This window comes from Leptonotus elevatus, chromosome 20, assembly GCF_054856555.1.
Source record: "Leptonotus elevatus isolate MCC_2025b chromosome 20, RoL_Lele_1.0, whole genome shotgun sequence".
Classification (NCBI taxonomy): Eukaryota; Metazoa; Chordata; class Actinopteri; order Syngnathiformes; family Syngnathidae; genus Leptonotus; species Leptonotus elevatus.
In genome coordinates this window covers 10,898,538-10,909,970 of record NC_141258.1, presented here as the reverse complement: position 1 = coordinate 10,909,970, position 11,433 = coordinate 10,898,538, and the positions used below count along the sequence as shown (strand labels likewise).

Genomic DNA, 11,433 nt, shown 5'->3' with positions numbered 1-11,433 from the left:
TTAAACAAGTGGACGGTATGTGATGCTTTGATTTTTTTGTTCTGTCACTCAGACCCTTTTGTTAAATTACAGTTGTAATTCTTTAATTCTTAAATGGCGCAGAAGAAGAAAATTTAACAGCAGAAGAAGAGTGTCTTTCGAGTGACAGCAAAACAAGCTCAAGGGAAACAAACTAAGGTCGCATCTTGTTTCCCGACTTGTGCAAAATAAACACATGATGGAAGGTCAGATAAAGACTCGATTTCTGTTTTTCAATGTCCAATTCTAAAAGAGAAACGGCTCGTTCCTGTTCAATGGAGACAGTAACACTGCCTCCCCGTGGACGTCGGAGGAACGGGCTTTGGACATGTGAATATCTGAGTGCTTGTTTGTGTGTGTGTGTGTGTGTGGGGGGGGGGGTGCGTGTGTGTGAATATCTCGAAACAGCGTGATGTTTGTCTGGAGGACGAGGAGTTGGTCAAGTTGGCTGAGGGTGGGGGGCGGCACAGCCCTAATGGCAGGTGTGCCAGACTAAATGTCCGCTTGCTTCAGAGCGCGATGCAGCCACAAATCAACAAATCACAAAGTCGCAACATGCAGATGAGACGCACCTTTAAAAGCCGGCCGGTGTTCACGTGGGTGCCAGTGGTCAAAATTAGCTGGGAGCAATGTTATATTTTTTGTTCGTTTAAAAAAAAAAAATTGATTGATTCATACTCTTATTTTTATTTATTTTTGTACTTATTTTATATTATAACCTCCTTCAGCATAATTTGAATAATTCAAGCCAATCCAACTTCAATATATAACACTTTTAGGACATCTATGTATTCTCAAATTACATTATAAAAAAAAATTCAAAAAATAAAATTAATACAGTATGACATATATACATTGTTTTATTTTCTGTTTTCCTCCATTATTCAACGCCCCAGTCCGCTAGAAAGCGGTAACGCAAATAGATGCTTACCAGCCGCCAATAAATACCAACGAAGAAGAAACACCTGCGTATTATTTCCGGTCAAAAAGTCACCGTTTTAACACGTTATTGCTATCGTTCCGCAAGCATGATTCTCAACGAGTTCTACTTTGAACAGTAATTACATACCATCTATTTCGATTACTGTCGCGGTGATCACGTTATTCTAATAACCGAGTAAACTGTCAGTGGATTTACATTTAGTTGTAATTATCCTTGTCTTGTGTAGTAAGGACAACGTGCTAGCGACATTAGCCTGTCAGCTAGCCTTCTGCAGAGGAATAAAGTGTGCAATGGTAGAGTCGATGTTTAAGTTAATTAAACGTTGCATTTAGGATCGTTCATGGCAACTCGGCACCCCTTCACGGACACTGATACTTCCGATGAAGCAGTGAGGGCGACGTGCGATGATGCCACGGCGTGCAAAAGGTGAAGTTTGTGCTTGGAATCCTGCAGTGGTGTGTGTAGCTCTCCTAAATTCCTCTATGGTATGTTAAATTTAAATGATGTCTGATTTATAGGTTTGCCATTAGTAAAGGCTACTGGAAAGACCCTTACATCCAGTATTTTGTGAGATCTGTTGGTGAGCGGAAGGCACCTGAAATCAATAGAGGTAAATAGTGTTGGCATGATCAGGGTCTGTAACGTTATATAGCCTGTGTGTTTATCACTTTTTTTTTTTTGTCTTGTCTGACAGGTTATTATGGCCGTGTTAAAGGTGTCAACCATCTTCTTGATGCATTCATAAGGAAAACAGGACGTGACTGTCAAGTAATCAACCTAGGTGCTGGGCTGGACACCGCCTTCTGGAGACTTAAGGTCTGTTTGATAGCTATTAAGTGTAAATGATCATCGTCATCATCCACAGCAAACTTTAAATACATGAGAATATTGTGTGTTTGTAACAGGATGAAGATCTTTTGCCCAAGAAGTATTTTGAAGTTGACTTTCCTACTGTTGTGGCCAGGAAAATACACAACATAAAGTAAGATAACCAGGTTGTTTTGCATTTATTTTCATCGTTCTCTGTAACACTGAGACTTGATTAGAATCAGTATGGCAATGTGTGAGCTTGGACATTAATGCATTATATATAATATACATTTTATGGCATATCAAATATAATTGTATCTGATTTGAGCTACAGCATTCTAATGTTTGTTTTATTCAACTAGGACTAAACCACACTTGTCCAAGCCTATCATCGAAACCCATTCAACAGATTCCTTGCTCCTAGGTAAACCTCCAACCTTATGTCAATGTCAATAAATGACATTTTACTTGATTTCAAGAAATATTATCAATCAATACTTATGTGCCTTTATTTCCTCAGACGCCCACAGCCTTGACTCCGATCGATTTTGCATCATCGGCGCCGACCTCCGAGACATAGCTATTTTGGACGAAAAGCTGAAAAAGTTCCATCTTAATCCAGAGTATGTGAGCATGAAATGTGGGTTTCATCTCTGTATTGAAGATGAAAACGCACTTGCGTCCAGCGGGTGATTGCAAACTGTGTGCCATTTTGTCTTCTAGATTGCCTACGTTGCTGCTTTCAGAATGTGTGCTGGTCTACATGACGCCCACTCAGTCCTGCAATTTAGTTCACTGGGCTGCTGACACCTTTCACACCGCCATGTTCATCAACTACGAACAGGTAACATGAATACATTTTCAAGTCAAGGTAGCACTTGACGTGTCGGTCAAAAGTGAGCATGTATCCAACGAGGAGTCCAGCGGGTGTTCGTCTTGGGATAATCTGAAAGGTGTGTGTGTCCAGGTGAACATGAGAGACCGTTTTGGCCAGGTGATGATTGAGAACTTGCAGCGGCGTCATTGCACGCTGGCTGGTGTCGAAGTCTGCCAATCTCTGGACTCTCAGGTAATCTTATGAAATTATGCCTCAGAAGTGTACAAACAGCTCAAAGTTTCAGAAATAGGAAGATTAAAGATGGACTTGGTTGTGTAATTTCTCACGGGATTGTGAGGTCGGACACTTCAAACACCCAATTAGTATGACCACATTTTCATGTCCAAAAAAAAAGAGGACACTTGGCCCGGCCTTGATTTATTTAAATAATATTAAAATATTCACTCAAAGATGCTATACATTATAACTAAACTCGAGTCGGGATCGAACCCATACCCTTCGATTTGGCAGCACAGCATCACCAGTGAGCTAAAGATCTTAGGAAGTTATAAACAGTAAAATGCGGTGCGCCTTATGTGTGTGTTAAACACAGAAATAGCACCCGTCACTGTGACTGCGCCTTATAATATTATGGTTGTAAAAAAATACGGTACTAGGCGCACCTGACTATAAGCCGCGCTAGCTAAATTTGGGGAATACTCGAGTTTGTTACACATATAAGACGCAGGTGTTTTAATGTTACCACACCGGGTTCCCGCTTTCTTTTCCATAATGAGGGCGCAAATTCTCTCACACTCGTTCTGTCTCTTTTACTGTATTTGGGCCCACTTGGTTTGTTTTGCTCTGCCTGACACTCTTGCGCTTACTTTATAGTCCGCCCCATTGCGATTTGATGGATAAGTCGCACCTTTGTATTAGCCGCAGGGTCGAATGCGAATGAGAAAAGTAGCGGCTTGTAGTCCAGATATTACTGTAAGCATTTTTGAAATAACTAAAAACAAAATCTAACTGAAAACTAATTAAAACGAACTAAATTTATAAAACAAAACTCAAAATGAAATAAAAACTAACTATAATGAAAATTCCAAAATTATAATAAACCCTGACTCGGCCTCGCATTTTCTTGAATTTATACACAACTCACCGGACGCCCGAATGCGATGTAAAAAAGTGGATATGTCCGGGAAAAAGAGGACGCTTGGTCAACCCAGGATAAAAACAATGAATTTAATTCTCATAACATTGTCTTCTTTCAAATTTGTTTGCAGAAGGATCGATTTCTCGGGTCTGGTTGGGATCATGCCGATGCTCTGGACATGGTGACGGTCTACAGTATGCTTCCACAGGAGGATGTGGCAAGGTAGTGAGCACTCTGCTGGAGGGAGAGGATCATGCTGTGCTTCAATGTCACAATAAATGTCTGCATTTGTGGTTTGCTCAATGAAGTGAACAGCCCAGTCCATGACAGCCCCACAACCATGCTTAACTCATTCACTGCCATTGACAGCAATAGACATCAAACATTTATTTGATCAATTTCTATTAGTTTAACATTTTTTTCCATTTTTGTTAAGAGTATGAAAGCCTAGATTTGTTTTGTACATTTAGAACAGATATAAAATGAGAGCTTAATCGTGAGTTACCTAGTGAAGTCATGCGAATTACGATTACAAATTGTAATCACCTGATGCCCCTAATTTTTAATAATCTTTTCTTTAAAACATTTTTAAAAACAAAATATTAAAAATTAGGGGTGTCAGGCGATAACCATTTTTAATCGTAATTAATCGCATGCCTGCACTAGTTAACTCACAATTAATCAGATTTTATATCTGTTCTAATACAATAAAAACAAATCTAGGTATTCATACTCTTGTTAACAAAAGTGGGAAAATTGTTAATCTAATAGAAATTGTTCAAATGAATTTTGGACGCCTATAGCCGTCGATGGCAGTGAATGAGTTAACTTTACCTTGGTCTCATCAGACCGCAGGACGTTTTCTGTAATCCAAGTCGTAAATTTGACTTCAGCAAACTGCAAGCTTCCTTGTTAGTCATTTTTATAAGAGGCTTCCGTCTGGGATAACAGCGATGCAGACCAATTTGATTGAGTTCTAACAGATATTTTCCTCGTATTCATTGCAGAATTGAGCGACTGGAGTTCCTTGACGAGAAGGAGCTGTTGCAGCAACTCCTTCAGCACTACAGCATCTGCTGGGCCACCAAGGACAAGCTCAGTTTGGGTAATGATGCTTATGATTCTTTAGCTCATTATAACCTTAACACGCCAGTGGGTCCATTTACAAACCCAGCCTTGTTTTTCCACAGGTCTTGCCCAGTTGGCATTTTGACTGAACTTCCTCCACAACTGTTTCATGGAAAAGTGTAGTAGTCTGGATTTATCGATCACACGTGCATCATGGAATTGTTCCGCCAGCTTTTCATCACGCAACATGCCTTGTTAACACTTGTGAAGATGGTTTGAATATTTGTTTTGTTTAGTTGCAGACAAGACAATCAAGCCTCTTCACGTTTAATTTGTAAAACTACTCAACCATGTGGAATAGTAAAAAAAATATCTTATGTGCCATTTTACCTTTATTTATTGATAAATTACTCTCCTACTCACACTGTACTTCTGCATTTCCTTATAAAGTGTTATTTTAGGACTGCAAAATTTAATCTAAGAAGTATTTGAATGTCATCAGTTGAATAAATTGATTTCTGTATTTTGCCTACATTTTTCTCTCAAAATGATATACATTTTTATTTAAATCAACACAGCATCAGAGTATTCAGACTGCATATTTTGTGCATATACAGTTGGAACATTACATTTCAAATAAAAACCTTATAAGACATTCAAGATAGCCATTTAGGCACATCACATTGTGACACAGCTCTTAAGAAACTGGTAAGATTATTTTTCGTCTGTGCAAGGTACAATAGTAAACAAATATAAATAGAAAAGCACAACAATGTAGAAGAAATTGAGATAAACAGCACAAAATGGCAATAATGGAATATATAAGTACAACTATCCACTAGAACGCAGTATGGTCTGTGGCATGAAAATAACGACTAATGAATGCTAAGAGACGCTGGGAGCCAACGAAATTGGTTTTCTAAAATGGTTGATTTATCATATGCCCACAAGCACCTCTTAACATTTGGAGTGACCAAAAGCAATCAGATTAGACATTTGCAGAAGTGCTTTGATGTGATGCTGTGCAGTTTTTGATCTTGCCTTTGAGCCTTTGTTGTGTATCTAACACCCCCCCCCCCCCCCTCACACACAAAAAAATTCTGAACTGGGGAAAAGTAACAGCTGCTCAGTTCAGTTCTAAAAACCAACAATGATGCGTTCAAGTGAAAAAAAACATTGAAAAAAAGTTGCCCTGCAATTTGTATATTAATGCTCGTCTCTCAGCATTCACACAACAAAAGGTCTCTTCTAGTGTCTTGTGTGTCTCTTTTTGGGAGCTGGGCTATATTCATCTCTAGCGGGAGGAGTTGGAACTAGAGCGTGACCGGTGGCGACGGCGGCCAAGTGACCGGGACCTGCGCCGGACTGGGGAGCGTCGCCTTGGCGACCGGGGAGACCTGAAAGACGAGACAGAGATTTATTTATTTATTTATTCGAAGTGTAGCTGCGGAATGGTGCGCGTGACCTTGCCTGAGGATTGCCGCTCACCTTCTCTTCATCCGAGGCGGAGAGCGTCGCCACATTGGTGGCGGAGGCGGCATTCTGCGGTGAGGGGACATCCTCCGAGGTGGGGCGCGCGCTGTCGGAGTCAGGACGGCGATGACTGTAATTTCCTGACCGTCAATCTGTCCTGGGAGGATACAAAAAAAAAAAAAAAAAGAGGAAGCATCCACTTCACTCTTGGGGGAGCCTTTAAATCACACACCACCATCTTATACCTCCATCCATGTGTTTGAGTGCGCTCTCCGCTTCCTCTGGGGTTTCAAACTCGATGTATGCGTAGCCCTTGGACAGATGGGGGTGAATGCGGTTCAGGGGCATGTCAATCATCTTGATCTTGCCATAGGTGGAGAAGATCTCCTGGATGTGTTCCTTCACAAAGCAAAGAGACAGAACGTATGCATGCTAGTTAGATAAGGACGATTAGCTCTTTTATCCTTTACTCAAATGTCATGTCATCGCAAATACACTTTGTGACATCATTTGTTAGTCACGTATAGCCAAAACAACAATTTTCAGTCACACCAATGGACAATTTAGAGTGTTCAAGGAACCTGTGTGGGAAAAAAAACATACAAGCAAAGCACTCTATATATCTAAATAACATGCCCACTCTTATGTACTTAGTATGTGCTGTTTTGTTTTTATTTGTATCCATTATTCTTGAGTAACCCAAGAAGCTTTAGCTTTAGCTTGATTAGCTCAACCAGATTGTTGGTGCATTCACCTTGATGACATTTCTTGTTAGCCGACCCAGGTAGACCTTGGTGGGTTTTGGAGCGGGGCTCCTCTTTCGTCGTTCGCGATCCTCTTTCTTGACCAATTTGGACCTGTAGTTAGTAAATATTCAGTCCAGTTATCAATTTAGATGCATTGTGGAGGAGTCTGACATTCCCCATCAAAGTAAAAAGAGTCATTACTGGCTTAGTTTAAAATATAACAGGGAATTCTGTACTTTGAGCTGGAGCGCCGTCTGTTCTGTCGTTGTCGGTTGGGGCTCGGTGAGGATGATGACGAGGACGATGAGCGGGAATTAGAAGAACCGGATGCGGAAGAGCTGGTGGACGAGCTGGAACTTGAACCAGAGCCGCTACTGGAACTAGAACTGGGGCAACAAGTTGGAAGAAAATAATTTTACTCTCAGGTACCCTTGAAGGATATCAGGATGATTTGTTATGTTTAAAAACTTCCACATAAATATTTTGAAACTCAAGACCTGCTGCTCCCACTGGAAGCACTGCGTCGTGTTTGACTCTTCACTCTGCCTTGATCTTTTTCAGATCCATCTTTCGAGGCTCCAGATTTACGTTTAACTCCTTGCTTACTCTTATCATCGTCCTTTTTGATTGGCAAAGGCGCCCTGTTGGACAATAATTTTGATTAGCTCCCAATTCTGAAATGGTCAAGTGTATATTAAAAATGCTTGTCTGCATGCAGACAAAACTGCTCTGAAGACAACTGTAGTTATTAGTTAATGTCAGTTAGGTGGCACTTTTCATGCTATTTTACTTGCACATTGACAGTAGGACAGACAAAAACAAAGCATGAAACACAATCGACAGAAATGTCTTGATACATTTCGAACTGCAATTACTGAATTAAAACATGATGACAAAACGTGTTCATGACCACGAAGGCGCTTTTTATCAAACGTTTGTATTTGCCTTAGTTGCCTACATCTGCGTTAGCAATAACTAAGTACTTCGTATTAACTTAATAACCACTTCAGACTGACTCACGGTTTTAAATGAAGACTCATTCCTTAATATGATAGGCTTGGTCTGGATATATTTCAACGATGAACAAACATAACAGCGATTACTTACATTTATCCTCCTACACGCGACAATGACAGTCGCATTCTGAAGACGTCACCACAACACACCCAATCAGCACACATAGCGGAAAAGTAATGCCGGCACAAGAAAAATCCCTCCGTTTGTTCTTTCAGGAAAAACATACTTTCGCTAACGCATTATATTATATGATTTAAGGATAAGGACGCGTAAACCAGCGTAAAATTTGTATACTGCTTTGTTATTGCTGTATTAACACATTAGAGCACAAAATGGTGATAATTTCCTTCCTGACAGAAAACGATGCGCTATTACGTTCATTCTCTCGAGCCATTACATAGTCATTTTCGTTTATTGCCGCCGTTATTTCCACAGCAGGTTGATTGCCAGAAACCAAAGGTACGTCACCATTTCATCTGCTATATTAAGATAGCAAGGACCAATTGTACTGTTGTCAAGACTATACATTTTGATTTCCGTTGTGGGACTACAATGTCTCACACCAAGCCGGCAGGAAATGCGCAAGAAGAAGAAGCCGGCAAAGCATCTTGTTCCAAAACACTTGCTCTGACAGTTTGCTCCGCTGCCATTGGAGGCACCTTCCAGTATGGATACAATATTTCCATTATCAATTCTCCCACCAGCTACATCCAGACCTTCATCAATAATACCTACACAGCACGCTGTGGTACAAGCTTGGAGACCACCCATGTGACTCTGGTTTGGACTCTTATTGTATCAGCTTTCCCATTGGGAGGTCTTCTCGGGGCCCTGCTAGCTGGACCAATGGCGGTGCGCTTTGGAAGGAAAAATTCTTTACTTTTCAACAATTCATTTTTGATGCTAGCTTCTGTTTTGGTTCTGCTATGCAGGGTTGCAAGATCATTCGAGATGATCATCTTTGCTCGGTTCCTTGTGGGAATTAATTCAGGAGTCAGCATGAATGTCCAGCCGATGTACTTTGGGGAAAGCGCCCCCAAACACCTCAGGGGAGCTGTGGCATTTTCCTCCGCTGTTTTTACGGCCTTTGGGATTTTCTTGGGTCAAATTGTGGGACTGACGGAGGTGTTGGGAACAGAACCTCTCTGGCCGTACCTACTAGCCAGCAACATGCTTCCAGGGTTGATCCAGATGGTGACGCTACCCTGGTTTCCTGAAAGCCCCAGATACCTGCTCATTGACAGGGGAGACAGGGAAGCATGCGTCCGGGCACTTGCAAGACTCCGTGACGGCGTGGCTCCAGTTCTGGAAATACAAGAAATACTTGATGAACAGCAGAGGTATTCAGATCTTGGATGTGCAGCTTCTGCTAAGACACCCTGGTCACTATTTAAGGATCGTGACCTAAGATGTCAACTCCGAACGGTCATGGTGGCAAGCAGTGCCATGATGCTGTGTGGCAATGACTCCATCTACTTCTACGCGTCCTACATATTCCTTCAGGCGGGCATCCCTGCAGATAAAGTCCAATATGCCACCATTGGCACGGGAGCATCTGAACTGACAGCTTCCATCCTGAGTAATCTCTTAATTGAACGTGTAGGCCGCAGGTGTCTCCTTCTTGGGGGATACACTCTTATGTCATGCTGGTCTATCGTCTTCACAGTTGCCCTCACACTCCAAAAACAAGGTATAGAAGGGATGCAATATCTCAGTATGGCATGCGTGTTCGCTTTCATCCTTAGCTTCGGCTTGGGCCCAGCAGGTGTGACAGGCATCCTACCAGCGGAAATCTTTGACCAGTCTGCCCGGCCGGCAGCGTACATGGTCGCCGGATCGCTAATGTGGCTCAGTCTGTTCCTGGTGGGAATGTTGTTTCCCTTCATCGTCAGCAGTCTGGGAAGCATCTGCTTTCTGCCGTTCTTGGCCGTGTGTTTGCTGTCGGCCGTGTTTTTGGGGCTCACGATGCCAGAGACGAAAGGCAAGAGCCTGGCTGAGATCACCGCAGAGTTTGACAAGAAGAACGGACGGAAGATGCGGGAAAAGCAGGTGGATGAGCCGGTGGATGATCCCGACGTGCACGAGGAAGTCACCAGCTTCAGTTCTTTAGCAGAAGGTCTTGACCCTGAAGACTGAAATCAGGGAACTGTAGCCATCTTAAAAAAACTCTCTATGCAAAAGTGCTTGCTGCATCGCAACCAAAATAATCTTTGGTTTATGCTTCATGACCTTATAAGGAAGACGTAGCAAAAAAAAAGTCGTCTTTTTGTATTTATGAAATCAGATATTAAGTATATATGCTGTACTGTAGTCTTACCTGTCTGATATGCCTACAATGCGAAATAACATCTGCAATTATTGTAAAATTGGAAAAAAATGCCCTTGAGCGCATGTTTAAAATAACTCAGCCATGTTTACTTGCACTTTACTTCTGAGTTCTGTATCATGCACCAACTTTTGTGCCATTTGTTATTTATGAATCGTTTGCACTCGGAGACCGTGACACTATGTACTTGGATCTGTGTAATCATTTATAGTATAGATTTTACGAGGTTTCAATTGAACGAGCAGCATTGTGTTGCTCAAGTTCATGAATACATTTCTGTGTCAATTGTTAACCTCTCGGTGCCAAATACAAACCTCACAATCACGAATCAATACTGTACTGTAATTTGAATGAGATGCAGTAAGTAGATCATGGCTCAGCTGCTGCTACTTCTGTATGTTTCGTTATCAGGTTATATTTGCGAATCAATCACATGACAAAAGGGACATATTCTGCTCACTATTAGGATATCTTGAAACTGTTTGTCCAAAAGAATGAGTAATGTAAAAAAAAAAAAATGAATTTCAGTTTTGCTCATGCATCATGCCTATCTCTTGTACTGTGTAAATATTGTACCTCAGAATGCTAAAGATATTTATTTTTCCCACTTTTACCTTGAACAATTAAAACTGATGACGTCCTACTGTTTTTGTTTTGTTTTCTTTATTATGCTGAACACCATTATCCAACCGCTTTTATTTTCTAATAAGAAAACTTACTATGTGAAAACATTAGGCCCAATGATTCACTTGGTTCATTGTTAAACTTGACGAAATATTACTCCCCTATTGCTACTCCCCTCCCCTAAGAAAAGATGACTGGGAGTGGGACAAGAGTTTAGCTTTTATTTCAAGGTATTTATTTACATTTGGCTCGATACACAACACTCCAAATTTTACGTTGCAATGTTCAGTCACATGTTGCAATGCTTAAAGAAAAAGTCAATGACAATAATATGTTCTATGCAGCCCCACTACTCTAAATACGGTATTTTGGTTAATATTGCGTTAGTGGAATATGAGTTAAGCCTCAAAATCCAGCAGTTTTTAATCAATA

The 11,433-nt window shown here is 41.1% G+C and overlaps 3 protein-coding genes across 6 annotated transcripts; 2 read left to right on the top strand and 1 right to left on the bottom strand.

Moving 5' to 3' along the window:
* The first annotated feature begins 1,010 nt into the window (after positions 1-1,010).
* Positions 1,011-5,338, top strand: lcmt1 (leucine carboxyl methyltransferase 1). Its single transcript, XM_086064701.1, has 12 exons — positions 1,011-1,075; positions 1,294-1,387; positions 1,480-1,571; positions 1,656-1,777; positions 1,867-1,943; positions 2,134-2,195; positions 2,292-2,394; positions 2,495-2,615; positions 2,739-2,840; positions 3,878-3,969; positions 4,755-4,852; positions 4,938-5,338. The coding sequence occupies exons 2-12, from the start codon at positions 1,302-1,304 to the stop codon at positions 4,958-4,960; spliced, it is 978 nt and encodes a 325-aa protein (XP_085920827.1). The 5' UTR covers positions 1,011-1,075; positions 1,294-1,301; the 3' UTR covers positions 4,961-5,338.
* LOC147157020 (uncharacterized) lies at positions 5,185-8,253 on the bottom strand. 3 transcript variants are annotated; one of them, XM_086064704.1, is made up of 7 exons: positions 8,055-8,169; positions 7,532-7,675; positions 7,271-7,420; positions 7,043-7,145; positions 6,534-6,687; positions 6,286-6,445; positions 5,185-6,212 (listed from the first exon to the last, which is right to left on the bottom strand). In XM_086064704.1, exons 1-6 carry the CDS (start codon positions 8,072-8,074, stop codon positions 6,300-6,302), a joined length of 717 nt encoding a protein of 238 aa, XP_085920830.1. In that variant the 5' UTR covers positions 8,075-8,169; the 3' UTR covers positions 5,185-6,212; positions 6,286-6,299. The 3 variants fall into 3 exon arrangements, with proteins under 3 accessions (XP_085920830.1, XP_085920829.1, XP_085920828.1); XM_086064703.1 differs by having other exon boundaries at positions 5,190-6,212; positions 6,304-6,445; positions 8,142-8,253; XM_086064702.1 differs by having other exon boundaries at positions 5,190-6,212; positions 6,304-6,445.
* On the top strand, positions 8,226-11,023 carry LOC147157019 (solute carrier family 2, facilitated glucose transporter member 11-like). Of its 2 annotated transcripts, none has more exons than XM_086064699.1 (2): positions 8,226-9,741; positions 9,817-11,023. In XM_086064699.1, exons 1-2 carry the CDS (start codon positions 8,415-8,417, stop codon positions 10,185-10,187), a joined length of 1,698 nt encoding a protein of 565 aa, XP_085920825.1. In that variant the 5' UTR covers positions 8,226-8,414; the 3' UTR covers positions 10,188-11,023. The 2 variants fall into 2 exon arrangements, with proteins under 2 accessions (XP_085920825.1, XP_085920826.1); XM_086064700.1 differs by having other exon boundaries at positions 8,840-8,903; positions 8,984-11,023.
* The last annotated feature ends 410 nt before the right edge of the window (positions 11,024-11,433 follow it).

Coding starts and splice junctions, on each gene's coding strand:
- lcmt1 (XM_086064701.1), top strand. CDS start 1,302: ATGGCAACTCGGCACCCCTTCACGGACACTGATACTTCCGATGAAGCA. Junction 1,388..1,479: donor GATGCCACGGCGTGCAAAAG/GTGAAGTTTGTG, acceptor TCTGATTTATAG/GTTTGCCATTAGTAAAGGCT. Junction 2,395..2,494: donor AAGTTCCATCTTAATCCAGA/GTATGTGAGCAT, acceptor TTTGTCTTCTAG/ATTGCCTACGTTGCTGCTTT.
- LOC147157020 (XM_086064702.1), bottom strand. CDS start 8,074: ATGAGTCTTCATTTAAAACC. Junction 7,676..8,054: donor ATGAGTCTTCATTTAAAACC/GTGAGTCAGTCT, acceptor ATTGTCCAACAG/GGCGCCTTTGCCAATCAAAA. Junction 6,446..6,533: donor ACTCAAACACATGGATGGAG/GTATAAGATGGT, acceptor GTATCCTCCCAG/GACAGATTGACGGTCAGGAA.
- LOC147157019 (XM_086064699.1), top strand. CDS start 8,415: ATGCGCTATTACGTTCATTCTCTCGAGCCATTACATAGTCATTTTCGT. Junction 9,742..9,816: donor CCTCACACTCCAAAAACAAG/GTATAGAAGGGA, acceptor TGGGCCCAGCAG/GTGTGACAGGCATCCTACCA.